This window comes from Microtus oregoni, unplaced genomic scaffold (genome assembly GCF_018167655.1).
Source record: "Microtus oregoni isolate MIOR12 unplaced genomic scaffold, Mior012 000000F_ref0000247, whole genome shotgun sequence".
Taxonomy (NCBI): domain Eukaryota; kingdom Metazoa; phylum Chordata; class Mammalia; order Rodentia; family Cricetidae; genus Microtus; species Microtus oregoni.
The window spans coordinates 74,609,977-74,633,729 of NW_024543059.1; the positions used below are offsets into that span (position 1 = coordinate 74,609,977).

Below are 23,753 nucleotides of genomic sequence, written 5' to 3' on the forward strand. Positions count from 1 at the left end.
CTAAATGCAGGGTGATAGCATCTAGAAATGGTCAGGAGAGACTAGGAACCAGCCTCAGTCCAGGAAATGAGACCGCCATTTGATTCATTTCATAACATAAAAGACAAACCCATCCAGTAATTCACGCTGTGGTTTCCAAAGAAGGCACTGGGTTCCCACACAGATGCTGAGAGCTGGCAAGTCAAAGTGCCAGGTGGCCTTGATCTAAACAGGGAAGGACTCCAGGCACAGTGGTTAAGGCCCAGAGCAAGGTACTGCAGGGACCAGGGAGGTCTACCGCAAAGATCGTGTAAATAGAAACGCAAGGGTCCCACTGAAATTAATCCCGGATAAATAGAGACTAACTTTTGAGAGTAGATGTAGCATTTGGGTTGGTCTTACATTCAAAGGTGACTTGGGGGGGGGGCAGAAATGTTTTAGATTCTTTTGGATTTTTGGAATATTTGCACATACATACTGAGATCTGTTGGGAGCAGCATCCAAATCTCCAGGCGGACATCACTTACACATGAAGCCTGAAGGTGACATTATACAAAATTCTTCGTCTTCCTGTGTGATCAGGTATCAAGTTTTCCACTTATGATGTCATGCTGATGACCATCAGAGTTTGCAATTTTAGGGGCATTTGGAATGTTAGAATTTCAGATTAGAGAATTTCCATCTGTATTTTATGGCTACTGTAGCCTGTCTGTAACAGGGATATCAACATTTGTCTAGGGGAATGAACAAAGAATTGAATGACAGGGAAAGACAGAAGACCCTGAGAAAGGGCATACAACAGCTTTAGACACTCGGGACAGGAGAAGCCCAAGGCTGGAGCTTCATTTAACAGACATTGACTTGGGTGGTTTTTTTTCTTTATTATTATTATTATTATTATTATTGTTACAAATTTTCACCTCCTCCCATTTCCCTCCCTTTCCCCCCCCAGTTGCCCCTCCCCCCTTTCCAGTCCAAAGAGCAGTCAGGGTTCTCTGCCCTGTGAAAAGTCCAAGGTCCTCCCTCCTCCATCCAGTTCTAGGAAGGTGAGGATCCAAACAGACTAGGTTCCCCACAAGGGCCCCGGGTCCTCCTCTTTCCTCTATTGGCCCTGTCTGGATACCCACCCCTATGCCTGCCTGCTTGCTGTTTCTCCTCACAGAGTCTCTGGCAACAAGAAGCCAATCACCTCAGGACTCCTCCCTCATTTCTCCAGAATACTCTAATTCTTCCTCACCCTCGCGATGTTTCCTGACAGTTGGAAGCTAGCGTTCCAACATCTCTGCTTCCTCTTAGGAGTTCCCTCTGCTCTCCACCATATTCTAACTCATTCATTACTTGACGTCTCTGGCCACAGGAGGAGGCAGGAAGAAAGAGCATCTATTTCCACAACAGTGTTTAGAATTGTTACGGTGTGAGTCTGAAATGTTCCCTGTAAGTTCATGCTTCGAGTGGTTGGTCCTCAAGGTCTGTAGTATTTGGGGGAATGGGGCTGAGGAACCTTTAGAAGGCATGGCCTGGCCGGCTGCAGTAGGTAGCCAGGCTTAGAGTCAGTCTCTTGTTCCTGTCATGGTCTCTGTCTTCTGGTCACTATGATGTGAACATCCTCCTCCACACACTCTTGCTGCCGTGAACTGAGATGCCCTAGCCTTTCCTCCCCACCACAGTTGTTCCGAGTGCTCTGAAACTGTGACCCAAAGCAAACCTATCAGGCATGTTGGTGACAGCCACACAAAGTAACAATACAATAATTTTATTCCCAGCTTATATGACTAAATTCAATATTCACACGCTTTCTTTCTATGATAGAAAGCCTTACCTTGTTTCTTTTTTGTGCATAATAAGTGTACATTAGTTGAACATATATTTCTCTTTAAATAATTCATTTTTTTCATAATTTGGCAATGCACATTTCTTATAATCCCCTTATAAAGAAGATGGTGTATAGAAATCTACAAGAACCCCTTATTCTGTATAGAGTAGTTTTTATTTAAAATACAAGACTATAAATTTAAGTTATATGCAGAATTAACTGCATACATATACAGTTATGTATGTAATTAATATATGACATATAACACAATATACATAACATAATACAACATAGATAATATATGTAGGATTAACTACATAGATGAATTGTCATGGGAAGTATTTTATATGGATCAGTTCAAATATCACTGAGAATCTGCAAGTTGACTTCTTTCTCCCCTTAGGTCCCACACCCCTCCTAATTTTCTCACATGGAAGCAGTATCTCCCGGATTGACCCAGAAGGAACAAATCACCAGCAATTGGTGGTGGATGCTGGCATCCCGGCGATCATGGATTTTCATTACAAGGAGGAAAGACTCTATTGGGTGGACTTAGAGAAACAACTTTTGCAAAGAGTTTTTCTTAACGGGTCAAGACAAGAGGTAAAGTCCCATGATCATGAACAGTATGTCAGAAGTTTACACAAAAGCTGGCCAATGTGACAGACTGCATGTTTAATGTTTAGATAATTTATCTAAGGCTATACCTCTCTGAGTACACCTGATCTCATGAGCTAAACAGTGCTCAGAGGACAGGCTCCAAAACCACAGAGAAACCCTGTCTCGAAAAAGCAAAACAAAAGAAAAACAAAACAAAACAAAAAACAGTACTCAGAACTTGGATGGGAAGATAAATGAAAACGCATCATGGTTCAAATGTGTGTGTTAAATAGAGGCATTTAATCTGCCCCTGTGGTTCTAAACTATTGATTAAACTGACAAATTGATGTTTGGAAGCCTCTAAAGAAGAACACGAGGAAATAAATGTAACTTTGAACACATCTGATTTTGTTCAGTCAGTCATTGCGAAGATGTTATTTGCATATTGATTTTGTACCTCAGACAGTCCCTCTATGAATATCTGACCAGAGTCTTTTTAGTTGTCACACATGAGTAAGCCAGGAGGATAAACATGCTGCAGGCATCTGGTGGGCCCAGGGCACGGCTGTCACTCAACATCCTCACTCTGTGGGACAGACACACAGTGAAGCCCTGTCTAACTTCACGCGTCAATAGTGCTCAGGTCAAGATCAACTGTTTTATCTGCGTGCATTTTTTCTCGTGTAGGGAAAAAAAAATTGCCTGATATTTAGGAAGAAAAAAAATGCCTTTATATTCTCAAAGTATTTGTACTCTGGGGTAAAAAATGAAGCCAAGGACAGATAAAAAAAGTGTTGTATTTCAAGTACATACAAAAGACCCTTAATCTTTTTCTTCAACTGGTAGAACCCGGCAGTGAGTCCCTGGAGGAATGAGCACTGGGGATGGATTACTGAGAGCAGGTGATTAGCGGAACCTCCAGCGTTTATTCCCAACACAAAGGGCTCATTGTTGGGAGTTTTTCTTTTTTCTTTCAAAACAAACCTCTGTCCTTTCAATTATTCCTAAAAGCTTCAATTAGGGGCAAATCTATTTTAGGACATCTCTAATACTGGCTAGTCTCACTTTAACAAGTTTGGCTGTTTGTATTCTCCGGCCATCTGCTAGAACAGCGTGGAAATCTGAGAATTTGGAGGCTCCCTGTCATCAAACTGGGGAAAAAAACATAAGCAGTTGTGGATTTATGTCAAATCCTTAGGAAGGATTGACCTGATGCCTAAGAACTCACCGTTATCCCGGCTCCTGTGTTTAAAACAATATGAAAAAAGGAGCACGTGCTGAATGCAAAAACAATTGAAACGGAGGAACTAATGTGAGCTCGCAGCAGTTGGTGAAGGGCTTGGCTGGCCAGTTCTGAGATCCAGCACGGCTTTGAGACTGTGCTGCCTCTACCGAGCCTTACGCTCGGCCATGTCCTGCATCACTGCACCTACTGCAAGGGTAGGGTTATGACACCACCAGAACCTGTGGGCTGAAAAGCCAAGGCTTCCTTCAGCCTTCCAAGCCCCCGAAGAACTAGTTTGACTGGCCCAGGCTGGACTCACAAATGCAGACTCTTTTGTTTGGTTCTTTCAAGAAGTGAGGGATAGCCCAAAGAGGACCCCTGCTTCTCTGGTGCCACTGAGATCTGCAAGATGAATGGGAGAAGGGTGAGGCAGAAGAAAATGGGATCCCATAGCAAAGCTGCTTCTAGAGACTGTGGCTGCAGCTCAGCTGCCTGGCCTCACCGAAAACCCGGGGTGTGAGCCCCAGATGGGCATAAACTAGGTCAGGGGGGCAGACCTGTAATCCCAGCACTCAAGAAACAGAGGCAGGAGGGTCTGGAGTTCAAGGTCATCCTCCTGTACGTAAAGGGTTCCAGACTGAGCTACAGGAGATCCTGTTTCTGAAGGGGGTGGGGAATCCACTCCATGACTCTGCTCAAAGCCAATGGTAAGCTCTGCTTACCCAGAGCTTGGAAAGACCTAAAGCTGAATTTAGGTTAGGATCCCATTACCAAGTACAATTGAATAAATTGCCTGTAAGCATAAAAAAAGAATCTGTGAAGTTATTAATATATTGTGGCTGATCGGCTAATTTCAGTAGTATATAGGATAATTCTTTATCCCAAAGCTGTAATACAAATGGCCTACTCCCAAGGAGAGGGGTACCATTGCTGAATCAAAACAAAAACTCGGTGCTTATTTTATCATGTAAAAGATGTGGGGAACACATTCAACGGCATACACTAAAATGACAGACTTCACATGTGCAACCATAGAGCAATTTTGTTGTGAGTTATAAATATTTATAATATTGAAATTTGGTTTTGCAGACAGTGTGCCGTGTAGAGAAGAGTGTGTCTGGCATGGCCATAAACTGGATAGATGAGGAGATTCTCTGGGCAGATCAGCAGGAAGGAACCATCACCGTGACAGATATGGAAAGCAACAGTTCCCATGTTCTTCTGAGTTTCTTAAAACAGCCAGCCAATGTAGCAGTGGATCCAATAGAGAGGTGAGAATCTGCTGTTGTTGTTATTGTTTTTAAGGAAATTCAAATGAACTGAAATGAACTTCAAACCTCAATAAGATTCCCAAATCATAATACCGGAAAGGCAAACAGACTTCTGGACAATACAGAGATGCCATTTTCTCCAAAAAAGTGACTGGGTTGGGACTCTGTAGACACCCTCCCTGTTTGGTGTTTTGTAAGAGCTTAGTTTTCTTTCACACTTGAAATCACAATAGGAAATGCACACACATTCTTGAACTCTCATTCAAAATGGTCAACCTCTCCCTGGGCAGGCACCAGCGGCGGGAGCCCCAACTTTAGCAACTGTTCCTTCACTTATTGCTGTGTGTGCTGTGTTCATCCCCAGATTGTTATTTTGGTCTTCAGAGGTGCCCGGCAGCCTTCACAGAGCAGCTCTCAGTGGGGTGGACGTGAAAACCCTGCTGGAGACACCGGAGAGGATTGCCGCGCTGACCCTGGACGGAGTTGACAAGCGGCTCTTTTGGGCTCAGGACAGTGGAGAAGGAAGACAGGCTTACATTCGTTCCTGTGATTATGATGGTGGTTCCATCCATGTTATCAAACATCAAACACAGTAGGTTTTGCTTTTGAGAGGCAGCCAAACAGTTGCCATTGGAAGCTGGTGTGATGAGTTAATTTTCCTCTTGTCAGCTACAGAGGGGTACTAGTTTGGACCAGAGTCACTAATAGGTCACTACTGAGTGACTCTGGGCAAGTTACTTAATGTCTCCGGTAGTCAGTTTTCTTTCACTGGATAGGTAATAGTACCTGTTTGTTGGTGTTATTGTGAAGATCAAGTAAATATATGCCGATAATAATTAGCAGCATGTGTAGCATATGGTCTGCTCCCACAGTCGGTCATACGTGTCCTTCTCCGTCATTTTGCCATTTATTTGGGAAGCATTGTCTCTCGTGAAACTGGCTCTGGAGCCAGTGCAGGGAAGAAGCAAAACTTCGCCTGGTGTGGAGCTGTCAAGACCAGCTCTCTCTTCCCTCCTTACTCCTGGTTTCTTCTCCATTTTCATCACACTTGTGTGTGACAGGAGAGGGAGTTGGAGCTAGAGATTGTATTCTCTTAGTTCTATGAATGATGACGTAAACCAAATTTTAAACCTAAGATGTGTTTATCTAAACCAAAGCAAGAAAAGGAAGGTGATTAAAATGCAAACAAACAAACAAAAAGTTTCCAGATGGGGGGATTCAGCCTTAAAAATCTAATGAATGTGTGTTCTGCCATTAACGTCCCCTCCCCTTTCTGGATGTTTTTAGGCACAGTTTGTTTACAATGGCCCTTTATGGTGACCGTATCTTCTATTCAACATCGAAAACGAAGGCAATTTGGATAGCCAACAAATACACCGGGAAGGACATGGTTAGAATGAACCTCAATCCATCCATTGTGCCACCTGGCCAACTGAAAGTAGTGCACCCACATGTACAGCCCGGGGCAGAGGACGGGGCCCAGGGCTCTGGTAAGTCGCTAGTTACCCCAGAAGAGCCTAGCATGTATTTACTTCTTACCTTCCGGTTCAAGCTAGATGCTTAGGAATTACGGTGTGATGGGGAGATAAATTTTTACTCAGCCTTCATCATTTCTCGGTTAAAACATAGTCCGGAAACAAAAGGCAGATTAAAAAGAGGAAAACACGTAGACATTAATTAGCATTCATTTCCATATATATGAAGAAGGACATACAGGGTTCCTAAGGAAATCAAGCATGGGGGTGGCTTGAATAGTTGAGTCAGTAATGTTCATTTACTTGGCTAACGTTTACTGCTTAAGATTGACTTATTTATGAATAACCATTGGATGCACGGTAGTTAAAAACCCAGACAATAAAACAAAATAAAATGGTCTGAATTGAAGCACTCGCTTGCTGTGTATTAGCAAAGGGGAGACAGAAGAAAGAGGAAAGCAAGGCAGGATACAATTATACCTTGCAGTGAGCTCAGCGGAGGGTATGCTGAGAGGCAAGCAGGGGTGTGAGGGTGCCATTTGATTGGCTGATCAAAAACAAACAAACAAACAAATAAATAAATAGTTTATCTGAGCATGTGGCCACTTAGAGAATGTCTACAAGAAAGAACAGTAAATTTACAGAGAAGACATGACAGAAAAATACTTTAAGTCCCTACTAGTGGCCTCTGGGGGAGGGGGGTGGCTAAGAAACTCAATGGCAGATGGAGGTGGGTTGGAGCTGTTAGTGTAGCCATAGGCAAAGGTGAGGGGTCAGAGAGCTTGCCTGGGCCTGTGGAGGTTTATGCCTTCAGTCCGACTATCTTAGCATTTGCGGGAAGGCTGGTGGTAGTCTGGTGGTCTCTGTTTCTCCCACCAAACTCCTTCCGTTCTACCTCGTAAGTATGTCTCAAATGTGCAGCCCTCTTTGTCCCCACTCCTCGTTCATCGACAGTCAGTCTGTCCTGCCTGGCCCCAAATTGTGGTCGGTCACTCGGGATCTATTTCCGTCGTCGTCGTCCATTCAAATAGCAATTCTGATTCATTCACACCCTGCTTGGAGTCTTAAAGGCTATCCTTGGTATTCAGGCTGGAACTCACCGTGGATGGGCCCTGTGACATCTGTCTAACCAACTTGGGTTAGTGTCCTTGGCCTTCCTTCAGGTCCTCAGACAGCGGTGGGTAGGCAGGGCTTTAGGCTTTAACTCCGCTGGTCGTGCCCCAGGAGCATGAGTGCCAGGCACTCAGGTTGCCGTCTGACTGTTCCTTCATCTCCTGCGTTTCTTTCATTCCCGGCTTCACTGAATTTATGCATTCATGCATTATGAATTTATGCATTAGCTCGCTTTCTTGTCCAGTTGCTTTCCGACTAGTTTCTGTGTGACATGCAGGTACTTCTAGCCAAATCATGTCTGTCTCATTGCTGCGTATTTTTGACTAATATAAATGCGATGGATAGTCAAAATTTTTTAAATAATGTAGCCAAATGAATGAATAGTTGGCTAATCAAATCACAGTCTCAAATTTCCACCTCTAAGTGTAGTCTGTATTTGAATGTTTTTGCATCTCATTGCTGGAGTTTTGCTTTTTCAAAGTAAGCGTGTGTGTGTGTGTGTGTGTGTGTGTGTGTGTGTGTGTGTGTGTGTAATTATTGGACAACTCAATATGGAATCTGCCACATAAAAGATAACCGGCACTCATAGTCAAGTAGTTTTGTTTCTTATATTTATTAGCACAGATTAGCATGTTTTATTGTGACATCTTTAGACAGGAACTTTGATCATTCTCACCTCTGTTGCCTTTTCCGGTGTAGCAGAAGAAAAGAGAGAAGAGAGAGATGGGCAGTGGGCAGGGCCATTTTAAAGGGGAACGTAGTGAATGTGAACAGGAGGTGCTCTTAGTGGCTACAGCTGAGGACAGAGCAAGTCAGGCCAGTACAGATGCCTGAATACTAATGCATGCAGGTTCCAAAGTGCTTCATGTATGTTGTCGTACTGGTCCATCGAGCAGCACTGTGAGACAGGACAGGTGGAAAAGTTGTATTATTTCATGATTCATGAACTAATGCGTGGTTCGTAGAGTGCCTCTTCTGTGACCACACAGCTAGCTAGTGGCTATAGGACTGGGTTTAGTTCTTAGCTCGTGAGACCTGGATTTGGGGGGAACTCCTGTCTAATACTTCAGATCATGTTCTCCCTCCCGTGAACACAGTCTCTCTCTCTCTAGAATCCCTCACTGTTGGCCACGGCTTCAAGAGGGATTCAAGTAAGATCATTGAAAACATCAATTTCAGAGAAAAATCTAGGATTTACTGCAGAGTGGTCGCACACATGGCGACAAATAGAACTTGGTGGGAAAGTTAAAGCCAGTGCAGGACCAGGAAAGCCTGATATCTGGATGCAGTTGCCCTGGGAACTGGCTGCAGCCACTGACCTAAGTGTGACCGTCATGCATACTCCATGGGCAAGTCACCCCCTTGGATTTCGAGAGCATCGCGGCACTGGTCATTATTAACTAGGTTTAAATTGTTTTTAATGCATTAGAGAACAGGGATTCTTCACCTGGGACTTGGAGGGTCCAGTGCCCTTTTTAATTTTACATGAAATACATGAAATGTGTCATCATGTCCCCCAGGGGACAAATAATCAAGGAACTCTTATCAGGTCCTCAATGTGCCAGAGCCTTTCCATTTCTCTGGAGGCTGTTGGGCTCCTTCTTCAGGTTTGCCTAATATTAGGGTTCCCCTGGGAGTTGCTCAGCAGCACTGGAGTTTAGAGGACATTTAGTAACCCAGCCGGCATCATTTTTGTGTGAAACACAAGTACTTAATGGAAATTAGAGAAGCGTGAAATTATTTCTTCTTATCAAATGACTAAGTCGTTGCCTACCAGGGCTGTGCTATAAAATTCTAGTTCTTTGGAATCTAATGGGCTATTCGTGTATGTGCTCTGGAGGGAACCTTCCAAGGTTACATGACTTTGAGATGCTAGGCTCAACAAGTTGTTTCAGCGGGCTGGTTTTCCTCAAGTGGGGAATCATATATGGTTAGATACACTGCTTCTCGCTAAGGACCATTTAGCCCGGTGGCTTTTTTCCATTTAATTTCTTATGTAGCAGTCCATGACTTAAAGCTATTCTTTCTGGTGTAGACCCAATTTTGAGCTCTAGACAAATAAAAACAAAACAAAAAGACTGCTAAGCTGCAAAGATATTTTGCAGGGCAACGCTGTAGGGAAGGTTGATTTAAAACCTTTGGGATGTATACATAATACCCCGAAGGGAGCAACCCTGTGAAGACCTGTCTGAGCTCAACAGAGATGCCCTTCAGGGAAGGAAAGCCTTTAACCTCTTCAAGGGAAATGGATGAGCTGCTGTGTGTGCATTCTTTGTTCCAGCACAAAGACAGGCAACTTTAGCTATAGGAGCTTCACCCCAGGTGGGAGGAGGAAAGCGACAGCTTCTGATGACCTGGCCATCTCATGGAGAGTTTCTGAGCTCTTTCCTCGGGCCGCACTCCCTTGTTCTGTACATCCTACTCGGTCAGGGTTGTGCAACATGGAGAGCAGATGAATGCGCTGGACTGAAGAACACCTTCACCAACGTCTATGCTTCTGCCTTCCAAGCACTTCTACCTGTCCTCGCTCCAGTCTCAAAGCAAATGACTGACCTGAGAACTCTACCCACCTGGCTGTCCCGAGAATCTCTTCAGTCCCTGGAGCTTGATAAGAGGCAACATTGTTTCCAGAATATTGCATGGCTGTGTCTGTAGGTGGCACTGCACGCCTCCTGTTGTACCAGTATCTGGGCATGCAGGGCCCAGCTCCCACTCTGTTCCTCGCTAACCAGCAGGTCAGAAGTTGCCAGCTTGTAAATCATCTGTAAACTTTCCCTTCAGCCCTTTGCACGATGGCTTCAGAAGCTGTAGATAAGTGCCTATTTCCCAAGAGCCATGTTTTTAAGCTAAGGGTTCAGAGTGACGTCATTCTCACTCCAATGCTCCTTACCACGTAACAGTTAGAATACTTCTGCAGAGAGGAATGTTTCCATGTCTAATATATTATTGCTCCGAAGAGAAATTATAGGAAAGGCAAATTCAAAGCTTGGTACTATCCTGTAACATACATGCTTTCAGAATAAAAAGTTAATTTCCCAGGATCACCCAAAACGGAGATTTCCCAAAGCATATTCATAAACTTAAGGGTTTTTTTTTTTACATTATTTTATGTGCATTGGTGTTTTGCCTGCGTGTATGTCTTGTGAGGGTGTTAAAGCTCCTGGAACTGGAGCTGCAGACAATTGTGAGTGCTAGGAATTGGACCTGGGAACTCTGGAAGAGCGGTCAGTGCTCTTAGCTGCTGAGCCATCTCTCCAGCCTCCGATGTTGGTGTGTTCCTATTGGCTGTTGTTATTCTCTGGATACTCACACTGCAGAGGAGTGCATCTGAGGCTTGTCTGTATGGGAAGCATGAGTACCAGGCTCCTCTCCCTGGGCTGATGATGCTGGTGCTGGGGGTCAGGAATGGAAGGCTGAGGCTGGCTTTAGAGAGACCACTGTGCCACGGGGGGACACAGGCGAAATGGGGTGGGAACAGTGAGAGTAGAGCCATGCACACCTTTTATTCCCCATCTTCATCCCATGGGCTGACCAGGCATGTCATAAACGGGCATAAAATAAGAAAGGAAGGGGCATTATAAGAGTAAGATGCTAGGTTCCCCCATGATACTGGGATTGAACATAAGAACTAGTGCATGCCAGGCAAATGCTTGACTGCTGGCTACGCCCCCGGCCCCACAACACTTCTTTCTCAACTGCTTCAAAGCCATTGGATGGTTTGCATTCTAACTCTTACAGGAATTCAGAAGGATAAAAATAGCAAGTAGCCAAATCCTGTTCAGGTGGGGAAAACAAACAAACAAAAAACACCATTTAAATTTCCAGTAGTGCAAAATGGCAATTCTTGTATTTCTTTCTTTGTGTGTCTGTTTACAGATTACCCCCCCCCCAAAAAAAACTATACTAGGTACTTTGGGAAGTCTTTGAGGAAGTTCAGGCAATTATTTATGAAACTTCATCAATAAGAAGGGTAATGAGTGAATCAAAACTGTAACCACAGGTTTTACAGAGATTTACACACATTGTAACATTTTAAGTACGTATGTATACACACTCCATATATACAAGATAAAAAGCATAGCCTACATTCAGAAGGCCTGAGGCTGAGTCAGTTCTCCCCTTATTTGATCTTTGACAAAATTCTTTATCTGTAAAGTGGGAAATATTATTTGTTGTAAATATTCCAAGGGTTTGCTCCGAAAATTAAGTTTCATAATTTACTTTATAAAATGATAGTCTAATTTTCATTGACATGTGCTGAGAATGCCAAGTATTTAGTTATAAGAGTCATTAGGGTAAATGGCCTTGAATGAAAAAGACTAGAAAAGATTTGTTGATGGGGTGAATGTTGCCCAGAATTAAAACAGAGGAAAAATTTGAAGGATGGAGGGAGCAGGCAAGGGAATCCCATGGTCACTGCTTTAGAACTGGATCAGGAACAACTGTGCTTTACTGGACTGGAGGACAGTCATGGTGGCCTGAGGACTCACTGGGTAGCTACTGAAGTCACGGTGGGCTGTGGATATCGAAAGCCACCATTAGGAGCTTTCGTTGACATCAAGGGTGGTTAAACCCTTTGCTGGGCTCTTCAATGGGGTGTCATCTGAGGACAGCAGCCGCATTTTGAGTGTGAACACTGGCCTATTTTGAAGCTCAAGAACAGCAGGTTAAGAAGATTAAACAAAAATGTAACTCTCAATCCTGAGTTTAGCAACTTCCTGACATGACCTCTCAAATGTTTAGCATCTGAATTCAGGCCTTGCAGTCAGCATCGCCATACCACAGGGATCACTTTCCCATCCATGTTCCGCACTGGGGCATGGCATATATTAATACTGAATGTCGTTTGAAGCCATCAGCAGCAGGCAGAGTAGAGCAGTCTGCCAGAGTCTCAGTTCTATCTCTAAGGTCGACTGGGAAACCAAACAGGGTGGCAGGTGCCGTGGTCAGGTGCTAGACACACACAATATATATATGACTTACTCTCGGGGGCTTAACAATTAAAAACATGGAAGTAGGATACATATGCATAACTATAATGATGGTGATGATGGTCCAGATGAATAACAGAATGGAAACACAAGGTGAGATAGACAATGGTGGATTAAGTATAAAATTCAATATACCACCTCCAAGCTAGACAGCAATGTTCTCTTCATCGTTCAGTTTGACTTTTCTATTACCATACAAGTTTGAAGTCTTTACGGTATAAATTAGAGGAATTACTATAAACGATTAATTCTGTTTAGAATCACACAGCTTTTTCTAAAAGGAGAGAGAGAGCTGGGTGTTGTGGCCCATACCTATCATGCCAGCACTCAGGAGACTGAGTAGGAGGATGAAAAATTTGAAGTCCGGCTGGACTACAGAGCAAGACCCTGTTCGGGATGGGGAAAAAATGCCCTGGGAATGTAGGTCAGTGGTAGAGCACCTGCCTAGTGTGTACCAAGCCCTGAGTCTGATCCTTAGCACTGAAAAAATAATTTAAAATAAAAAGAGAGCGGTATTGAAGAGCATCTGTTTCAGCACTTCTATTTCGTGGGTCAGGAAAGGAAGGCCAGAGAGGTAAAGTGATTTTGTAGAAGACAGAACAGAGCTTGGGTCTCACGGTTCTTACCCCCTAATTAGTGCCCCTCTGGAGTCTGGAAGGTGTTGTTAGGGTATTGATGGGAAGCATAACCCCACTTATTCTGTCTTAGGGAAGTGGTGGCTTTTTCGTGTCACTAAGTCCAAGTCTCCTGTAAACGCTTCTGGGTGGCTGATGCTGTTCACTTGAAAAGTTACAAAAGTTAAACATGCTTTATGCTTTGATTTTTTTTAAAATTGAAATGATTGTGTGTTTGTTTCCAATACTAGACATTTCTAATCATATGTGGGGGCATTTTATTTTTAACTTTGCTTTAACTCTTAATTCTCTCCTCTTCCTCCTCTTCCCCTTTCTTTTGTTCAAGGGTGAGTAGACCAGACTGGCTTTGACATTGCTATGTAGTTGAGGATGACATGCAGCTTCTGCTCCTCCCGCCTCCACCTCTCAGCGCTGAGATACAGGCGTGCGCCACTCACCTGGCTTACACTGTGCTGGAAATCAAACCCAAGGCTTCGGACATGGCAGGCAAGCACACCGCCACCTGAACTACATCCCCAGCCCCTAACACTGCTTAAATTTTTGATAGCATAAGCAAAGCACAGAAATACGAACAATATATGTGTGTTAACTGATATAAAACCACAGAAAATAGACAAAATTTTGGGATTAATCTCCAAAAGATGAGCCAGTGCAGTTTGACATACCCAGTAGACAGGGTTGGATTTGCATTTATACTTGGCAAGACTGTGCATTTACTTCTGTCAAGACATTTGAAAAAATAAATTAGAAATATTTAAGAAAATAAGACAGATTTCTCTGAGTTCAAGGCCAGTCTGGTCTACAGTGAGAGTTCCAGGATGGCTATGGGTTACACAGAGAAACACCACTTCGGGGGTGGGGATAGGGGAGACAGATTAGCTAAAAGTAGTTAGGTACCTGCGAATAACACAAAGTACGGTAGGTGAGAGTTTCTATAAGTGTGTTTTGAATACTCTGGCATCAGAATCACTCTGGATTCTGTAATATGTAGATTCCCGGGTAGCTTTTTGTATGTCTGTCACTGATGCTGAAAAAAATATGCATGGGAGGTGACCGGCTTGGACTGAGATCCTGCACCAGGTCCTGAACAGACCCAACCATAATGATGTCCCACATCACCTGAGAAATCAGGAGCATGACGAATCCCCCAAGTTCAGTTTCCCCAGTAGGACGCCCCGACAGGAGAGTAACGGAAGTCAACCAACCAATCTGTTCTTTGTATTATGCCATATCCCCCTTCCTGTTCAGGCCAGCTTTTCTGTCGCACACAGCACGGCACCTCTCCATACTTTGATGAAATGCTGCTCGATTTACAGATTCCAAATAAAAACCAAAGAAGTCATTTAACTAAATTCATTCAGAGTTTATCTTTTGACAGTGACTAGATTTTTATTTTTTAAGATAAGGTCTTACTAGACGTGCTCTTCCCTGTACCTCCACAGCGCCGAGGTGAAAGTCCCATGCCACCACTCCCATCTCCGATCTTCTTTCTTGACCTTTACCTTTTCCCACATGTCTGTCTCCGTCTCTCTACTATTTTGGAAATTTGTACTTATGATTACTTCTGTATTTCTAAAGCACAAAAGGCATACCGATTAAAATTGGTAAAATGTAGGAGGGGGGCAAACTGAACAAAGTTCTGAACTCTTTGAAAAGGGATACATGCTACCGGCGTTCCTTCTTGACATTGGGTCCGAAACGTAAAAGTACCATGCTGGCCACCTATATTCATCATCGTGAATTTAACCTACGCATCAATTTATGGTTAATGACCACATAACGCCAGCACTCCAGTTATTCGCAGCTCAAGCCAACTCTAGCTAACTCATCCCAAGCATCCGTTTCACTGAGCAGACTTTACTGTTTCCTCTGGGATATTTCATAGCACACCGACGCTAGAGGCAGTAAAATGGAAATATTCAGGGGTAAGCCATACGCCAGTGGAATATATTAAGTATAAAACCCGCGTCTTCAAATAATGACCATGAAACCAGCCCAGGATCAAACAGACTTGAGGTATATTTCAGCCAAGAAAAACGCATTCTGAAGTTTGAAGCTTTTTAAATTCTGCAAGATAGAATTGTAGTTTCAATATACAGAGGCAAAGCACGGTGAAAGTGCTGAGAAGGTCTCCGGGTAATTAGGACACCCTGCTGCGTCCCCGACTGACCGCTTGGGGGGGGAGGGGGTGATGTTGCTGTCTGCCGGCTGATTGGAGCGGCACCTCCGTGACGTCACTGCGAGATTAGCCCCGTCCCACGGGCCCTCTGTGAAAAAAGCACGTCCACTTGCTCTGATAGAAAGCATTTTCTGTTTTAGACTCGGAACTTTGCAAACAGAGGAGGGGACAGTGCCACCACGGCCCGTGCGAACGAAACATCAAGTCCCACTCGTGCGCATGCGCTGAGGGCTACACGTTAAGCCGAAACCGGAAGTACTGCGAAGGTAAAGTACGCGTGCGCCGAGGCTATGCTGTGGACAGGTGCACGGCGATCTGCCCATGAAATCCGCGTGACTGTGACTTGCGTTAGTGGGACGGGGGTTGGGGGGCTGTTTAGGTCCCCAAGGGAAACAAACTTCAGCCTTCCCTTCCTTCCTGTCTTCCTCTCTCGCTCCCTCCCTCCCTTCCTTTCTTCCTTTCCCGGAAGAGAACTTTTTCTTCTGTTTCAATAGACTTTTTTTAAAAATAGACTTCTGTTGCTAGATGCAGCCCGCTAGGAAGCTGCTGCTGAGGGGCTGATAAAAGGCCAGGGTTTTCTTTTTCTAAAGATTTATTATTTTTATTCTGTGTGTGCGTGCCTGCGTGTACTTATGTGCACCCCGTTCATGCCTGGTGCCTGTGGGCGCTAGAGAGGGTGTGGGATCCTCTGGAACTAGGGTTAAGGATATGAGCCACTATGTGGGTCCTGGGAACTGAACCCAGATCTTCTGTTAGGGCAGCAAGGACTCTTAACCTCGGAGCCAACTTTTTGATTTTAAGGCCAGAGCTTTCTGAGTGCAGTCAGTACATCTTTTGTTTGACTTTGTGCAAAGTATCAGGAAGAGCAATTTCTTTCCTAACTTTTATATATTTTCAGGAGTGATTCCATAGCTACCATCAGATTGAGAGTGCCCCTCACAATCTTCCCCTCAGAGTGCCCCTCACAATCTTCCCCTCAGAGTACCCCTCACAATCTTCCCCACAGAGTGCCCCTCACAATCTTCCCCACAGAGTGCCCCTCACAATCTTCCCCACAGAGTGCCCCTCACAATCTTCCCCACAGAGCGCTCCTCACACATCTTCCTCACAGAGTGCTCCTCACAATCTTCCCCACAGAGCGCTCCTCACAATCTTCCTCACGGAGTGCTCCTCACACATCTTCCCCACAGAGCGCCCCTCACACTTCTTCCCTCACAGAGTGCTCCTCACACTTCTTCCCCACAGAGCGCCCCTCACACTTCTTCCCTCACAGAGTGCTCCTCACACAGCTTCTCCACGGAGTGCCCCTCACACTTCTTCCCCATGGAGTGCCCCTCACACTTCTTCCCCACGGAGTGCCTCTCACACTTCTTCCCCACGGAGTGCCCCTCACACTTCTTCCCCACGGAGTGCTCCTTACACATCTTCCTCACAGCGTGTTCCCCACACAGTGCTCCTCACATAGCTTTCCCACAAAGTGTTCCTCACACGTTACTCACAGAGTGTTCCTTACACAGCTTCCCCAGAGTGCTCCTTACCTCTCTTCTCTGTACAAGATTCAGAGAGAATCCTGGGAGACTGAATCTAGCTGGTTCCTTCTCTAGGCCTCCTGTTTGGGAATTCCTGATCCAACATAATGAACCATGGAGAAATAACTCTTGTTTTTTAAAAGGTGCTGTGAGCACACATTCAGAAAAATTAAATGGTTTTAGGCACATCTAGCCCATGACTGTTACAGTTCTGTGCTTATGCCAGAACTGTAGTATCCCAGAAGCAGAGGGCGACAGCTTGTACTTCAGTGAGACAGGGCTGTTGGAGAAGTGTCCCTCGTGAGGCCTGGGAAAAGACCAAAAACAGAACAGAAAGTATCCTAAACTGGCTAAGATGTTCTAATCCCAGCTTCGCAGGAAGCTGCAGCAGGATCGAAGTTCAGGACCAGCCTGGCCTTCTCAGTGTTTTCAAGGAGACCTGAGGTGGACGTTGTGGTAAGCTTGAGACTGTGGAGGCTTAGGGAGACCCTATCTCTAACTAAAAAGGAAGGCGGTGGACACGTAGTGGCCACTCAGTGACAGAGTGCTAACTTAACACATGTAGTTTTCTGGGTTCAACCCTCAGAGTCCCAAAAAGGGGAACCCAAGCTTTCAGAGGACTCTGTGTTACATTGTATTAATGGGTAATCCCAGTCTGACATTCTGAGAAAGCACTCTCGAGGTCACTCTGGCACCACAGAGGTGACTTTCATGAGCTCTGAACTGACTTCTGTCAGCCTCCTGAGGATTGCAGAAGCAACTTTTTCACAGTAAGTTGCAGTAGAAGCAAGCACGGAATGCCCTGCGCCGAGCTAATTAGGAATATCGCAATTTCTTTTCAAGGATAACATCTGACTGTGTGTTGCTGTTGTTGTTGTGCAGATGTCAACGAGTGTGCCTTTCACAACCATGGCTGCACTCTTGGGTGTGAAAACATCCCGGGATCCTACTACTGCACATGCCCTGCAGGGTTTGTTCTGCTTCCGGATGGGAAACGATGCCACGGTAAGCTGCAGCAAGTCTCTATTGCAGTATTTTATCTCAGTAATGTCCCTCAGCTGGCTGTGATCTGAGTTCGTGTTCTTCAGTTAGCAGTCTGCATCGAAATGACCTGGGCACTTCATTTCATTTTGCTTTATAAAACATGGGTAGCTGAAGCTGGACATGGTGGTACACATTTGTAATCCTGGCCCTCTGAAGGCTGAGGTGGGAGAATCACAAGTTCAAGACCATCCTGAGATACACAGAAGGAGTTTGTCTTAAAAACCAACAACCACATGTATAACTAGGCTCTAATACAGGCCTATTAAAAATATAAACCAAAAAAAACCCTCTAGGGTCAGGGAAATAAAACTATATAAATAAACAAACATTTTATCTATACTATTAAATATTTACTGTGTCTCTAAAAGAGAGGCATGTCATAAACAGTCAGGATACATTCTTACACCTAAAGATTGAGAATCGTCCCTGTCTTAGTTAGGGTTTCTGTTGCTGTGAAGAGACCGTGACTACAGCAACTAGAATAAAGGGAAACATTTAACTGGGGCTGGCTTACAGTTTTATGGGTTTAGTCCATCATCATCATGGCGGGACATGGCAGCATGCAGGCAGACATGGTGCTGGAGACGAGCTGAGAGTTCTACCTCTTGATCCGCAGGCAGCAGAAGCAACTGTGCATCACACTGAGTGTAGCTTGAGCATAGGAGACCTCAAAGTCCACCTGCACAGTAGCACACTTCTTCCAAAAAGGCCACACCTATTCTAACAAGGCCACACTTCCTAATAGTGTCACTTCTTATGGGGGCCATTTTCTTTCAAACCATCACAATCCCTTAGTATCTGTCAGTTTCTAGATACAATCACAATACTGCTGTCATATCCTTAAAAATTGACAAAAATTCTCTATAGCACCAAATATCATTTTTCTATTACCTTCTCTTATGAGATTGTATTAAAAACTAATAAAAACAAAACTTTCAAATCCACATAAGCTTGTGCTGTAAAGTAGTTAAATTATCTTTTAAAAGTCTTGTACATAATGGATTTATTTAAATAAGTGCTCCAATAAAGACCGTGTGTTAACTTGATGCATCTGTCTCTTACAGATACTTATTATTCCTTGTATAGTACTCACTAAATTAACTATTTTTATTTACTCCAGGGCTTTTGCTTTGTGGCTTTTGTTAATTATATTTTTGCAAAGTAGCTGAAATATTCTGCAAACTTGTAGCTATATCTATAGATTGCATTAGATTCAGCATGGACATTTCTTGGCCAGAATACATTTAAATATAATTGTGCTTCCACCAACATACAGATAATGAAATGCCCTGTTGTTTCTTTGTGTCATGAGATTGGTCAGTGATATTCATCTGTTCTAAAGCCCCCAGTCACCTTTGAATAATTATTTCCTAGATCTATTATTTTACCGAGTTTCTAAGTAATAGTCTAGTCTTGTCATTTCTTTTTAATTATTAATTAGAATGCTTTTATAAAGAGAACTTTCGTTAACTACTTGCTTACCCAAGACAGTGTAGTCCTGCCTTCTAATCTACTCTGTTGGCTGACTAATCAACAGATGCGTGTTTGAAAAATCATGTTTCCCAGATGATGGAGAATAGGTGTGTCTGTGTTCCTCTGTGTTTATGAAACAAGACTTGTTGAAATCGATGGATAATAAATAATGAACTACTTGGAAATTACCTATGATCTTTGTATGTCTGATACTTGTTTTTGAACTATTAGCAAATATCCTGAAATATTGGCTGTAAATGGATTGTCTGTAGAGCCCACCATATGCCAATGATAGAATATACAGTTTTACTTCATTCTCAAAGTGTCTAGAAATTTTATGGTACACCTTTTCAATTTACATTTTAAATGTACTGAAATAATCTTGGTGCAAGGTATAGAGTAGAGCATGTTTGCTCAAATCACTCTGCAGTTTTTCTTTTCGGTCGTTTACATGCGCACACCTCTTTAATACTTTCTACAGCACAAATGTATATGACCTTGAAGGTTTTATTTTTATTAATTTCTTTGGCACAGTCTCATTAGGGTAGTGTAGGTTATCCTGGATCCCGGGGTTCTCCTGCCTCAGCTTCTCTGACTGGGATTACAGGTGGGTGACATCATTCCCAGCTGAAGCATTTTCTGAGTCTGGTCTATCCTGTCCAGTTCTAATGCGCTGTGCCTTCCCATTCCCTTTTCCAGTGTTCTGAAGTTGCTTGCTAGCCCACATAAATCCCAGCACACTCCAGGCACTTACCTTCCACTTTGGTGATTGTTAAGAGCCTCTCGTTTCTCTTCCTACATTTAATTACACACAACACAGCTCTACCTTTCTACCACGTGTAATTACTTTTATTTTCCTCAAATCCTAGCTCTTTAATTTCTTTTAGATTGATATTTTGTTTCTTGTTTTTATATTTTCAGTACTATAGCATCTCATAAATGTTAGATATTTTATCCAACTTCCTCCTTTTCAGAGTGGCAACTGATTATAACAAATTCTCACACCCAATTTGAACATTAATTTTTACTTTGTCCTTTCCTAACTAGAACTTACTCCTTGCCCAAGCAATGCATCTGAATGCAGCCACGGCTGTGTTCTGACATCAGATGGTCCCCTGTGTATCTGTCCTGAAGGTTCAGTGCTTGAGACAGATGGGAAAACGTGCAGTGGTGAGTTTTTTTGCCTTTTGTTGACTTGACGATATGAACCTTCTAAAAGACACCAAATTTAACCTTATCCCCAAAGCGGACTATAATTTTCAATTGTCACATACTGAAAGACATGGATGCAGCAGATGAATATGTAAATTTGAGAGGTTTTTGAGACGGCAGAGTTGGCTTGTTTCTAGAATGTTCTTTGACATTGTTAGTCCCGGAATAGCATCCCCAGCTCCTAGCAGTGTGATGATGTAAACTGCCCATGTGGTCTCAGTGCTGCCAGGCTGGTGCAGAGTGCTCAGAATATTGCTGGCAACTCATCACTAACCCTCTGCTTTTCTCTTCCTAGAGGCCAAAGCACATAGAAGTCTGGGTGGAACTCCAGATTAGCAGGAGAGTTTTAAAAGTAGTTTTTTTTTTTTTTTTTGTTTTTGGTTTTTGGTTTTTTCGAGACAGGGTTTCTCTGTGGTAGTTTTTTTTTTCTTTTGTTTTTTTTTTCCATTTTTTTATTGAGAAAAGGAGAAAAAAAAAACAAGTTTCCACCTCCTCCCAGCCTCCCATTTCCCTCCCCCTCCTCCCACCCTTCTCCCCCTCCTCCCACCCTTCTCCCCCTCCTCCCACCCTTCTCCCCCTCCCCCCACTTCTCTCCCTCTCCCTCTCCAGTCCAAAGAGCAGTCAGGGTTCCCTGCCCTGTGGTAAGTCCTAGGTCCTCCCCTCTCCGTCCATTTCTAGGAAGGTGAACACCCAAACTGGCTAGGCTCCCACAAAGCCAGCACATTACGTAGGTTCAAAACCCCGTGCCATTGTCCTTGGGTTCTCATCAGCCCTCATTGTTCGCCATGCTCAGAGAGTCCAGTTTTATCCCATGCTTTTTCAGTCACAGTCCAGCTGGCCTTGGTGAGCTCCCAATAGATCAGCTCCACTGTCTCAGTGGGTGGGTGCACCCCTCGTGGTCCCGACTTCTTTACTCATGTTCTCCCTCCTTCTGCTCCTCATTGGGACCTTGGGAGCTCAGTCCAGTGCTCCAGTGTGGGTCTCTGTCTCTATCTCCATCCATCACCAGATGAAGGTTCTATGATGATATGCAAGATATTCGTCAGTATTGCTATAGGATAGGGTCATTTCAGGTTCCCTATCCTCAGCTGCCCAAGGAACTAACTGGGGACCTTGGCTTGGGCATCTGGGAGCCACTCTAGGTTCAAGTCTCTTGCAAACTCTAAGGTGGCTCCCTTAACTAAGATCTGTGCTAGTTTTTAATTGTTTAAATTAAAATATGCCAAAAATGAAAAAAAATATTATGTGAAATTTAGTATTATCCAAAAATAGAATTGGAAATAAAGCAAATTAAGATAGTTGAGAAGTAAAACAAAGAAACAAAAATGCAAAAGTCAAGAGGCCAAAAACATATGAGATAGAAAAGTTGTATTACTCTGCAGGAAGAGTTAGGACAAATTCAAAATGCTTTTCTTTGTCTAGCCGACTGCCAGCGCATGCGTTCTTGAACTCAGTGGTGGCACACAAGGACGAGGCCCACTGGAATGTGAAGGGTTAACAACAAAATGCTGGGTTCTGGGGAAGCAGATGCTGTGGCATTTTCCTCTAAACTCTGAGAATTAAGTAGATGGCAGCAGCATGGATGAATAAGAAAATGGGTTTAAAGGGAAACACAGTTGGTTCTTTGGAGTACTTTCATGAAACATTGTTTTATCTTGTGTGATATAATATCACACTGGATTCTGTAGGTTGTTCATCGCCTGATAATGGTGGATGCAGTCAGATCTGTCTTCCTCGCAGCCCAGTCTCCTGGGAATGTGGTTGCTTTCCTGGGTATGACCTACAATCGGACCAAAAGACCTGTGCAGCGTCAGGTTAGTGTTGTGGTTGTTCAAAAGCCTCCCGTGAAAAAGGTCACATAAAAATAGTGTTACATTAGAAATATACAAAGTCAAATTGCTTTTGATTTTTGGCAGAAAATATGATTTAAAAAAATGTTGGAAGTGGGAAATAAATCCTGTGACTATGAATAATGTAAATAGTAATAACATAAATAAGTTTTGAAGAATATTTATGCCACTTTAACTAAGTGGGCATCCAGCCACTTAAAGAAGGGAATGTATCTTTAGTAGATGAGGAGGCCATCATGGACATAGTCTTAAAGGGTTTTATAATTAAGAGATGTTTATAAATGTTTGTAGATTGACTTGATTTTGATCTTTCTGGCAAATGTAATAAATAATCGCAACATTCAATCAGTTCTATCTTTTTCCTTTGACTTTAATGTGAAGTTTCTGCTTTAACTGCTTCTTTTCACCTTCCGATATTCCATCTTTTCTGACTTTCACCACCCTTGGAAATCTTAGATTTATGCAAAATTGGTTTTGTCTGTTGTGGTTGTTTATGTTGATAATCTGAGATACTATAATTCTGATTCTGTGAAGCTTGCCTAAGTCTGACCCAATAGTCTTAATTCCACATGGTCTTGGTTAATAAAACCTAACACATCTGGAGAATGATTAGAAAGCATTATAAATTGAAGGAATTATGATCCCCTTTGAGAAGAGCGCCCAGCAAGGGAAATTAATGGACGGATTCAACATGTGTGGGTGAAAGAGTTGACAGCCAGAAGACTCGAGTTATTCGTCTATGGTTCTGGTTATTTGATCTTGCTCTTTTGGGATGAAGCCTTGGCAGTGACACTTCATAAGAGATGGGGTTCTTTGCCTGCATCTGTTTACATCACAGTGTTGGGGAAGTGAGCAAGCTAGTACTGCGGAGATTAAAGAAGAGGGCGCAGTGAAAAGCAGGAGTCAGAAGTGCTGTGGGGTTTAAAGCATGTTTCAATTTCAGCCGTATATTAAATTTGGTTAACAGGACCACAGCCATTTTTACTGTTCGCAAATTCTCAAGACATCCGACACATTCATTTCGACGGAACAGACTACAGAACCCTGCTCAGTCGGCAGATGGGAACTGTTCTTGCCCTAGATTATGATCCGGTGGAAAACAAGGTACACTTTTCTTTTTCGTGGACAGATATGAAGGTCTGTTAAATGACTGGAGGATTTTAGCTTCACCGATGACCTGGGCTACTTGAAAATCCTCTGCCATGCTCACAATAATCAGACCCAGAACAGGTTAAATATATACATTTGAGAAGCATCAAGGACTCTCTCTGCTATGATATCCCCTGTTCCTTTTTAGCCGTTTTACTGGGGAGATTGTGTAGCGTACTATGTCAGTTTCCTCTCCGGAGATGCAGGCGGGAGAC

The 23,753-nt window shown here is 43.4% G+C and overlaps 1 protein-coding gene across 1 annotated transcript in view; it reads left to right on the plus strand.

Annotated features, from left to right (window-relative positions):
- Positions 1–23,753, plus strand: part of Egf (epidermal growth factor) — a 75,782-nt gene that overhangs the window by 11,252 nt on the left and 40,777 nt on the right. The window contains exons 2-10 of the mRNA XM_041680341.1: positions 2,196–2,395; positions 4,707–4,888; positions 5,253–5,480; positions 6,176–6,378; positions 15,422–15,547; positions 17,693–17,815; positions 20,375–20,497; positions 22,228–22,353; positions 23,357–23,493. Of these exons, the coding sequence (XP_041536275.1) occupies positions 2,196–2,395; positions 4,707–4,888; positions 5,253–5,480; positions 6,176–6,378; positions 15,422–15,547; positions 17,693–17,815; positions 20,375–20,497; positions 22,228–22,353; positions 23,357–23,493 (1,448 nt within the window). The remainder of the gene's footprint in view (positions 1–2,195; positions 2,396–4,706; positions 4,889–5,252; positions 5,481–6,175; positions 6,379–15,421; positions 15,548–17,692; positions 17,816–20,374; positions 20,498–22,227; positions 22,354–23,356; positions 23,494–23,753) is intronic.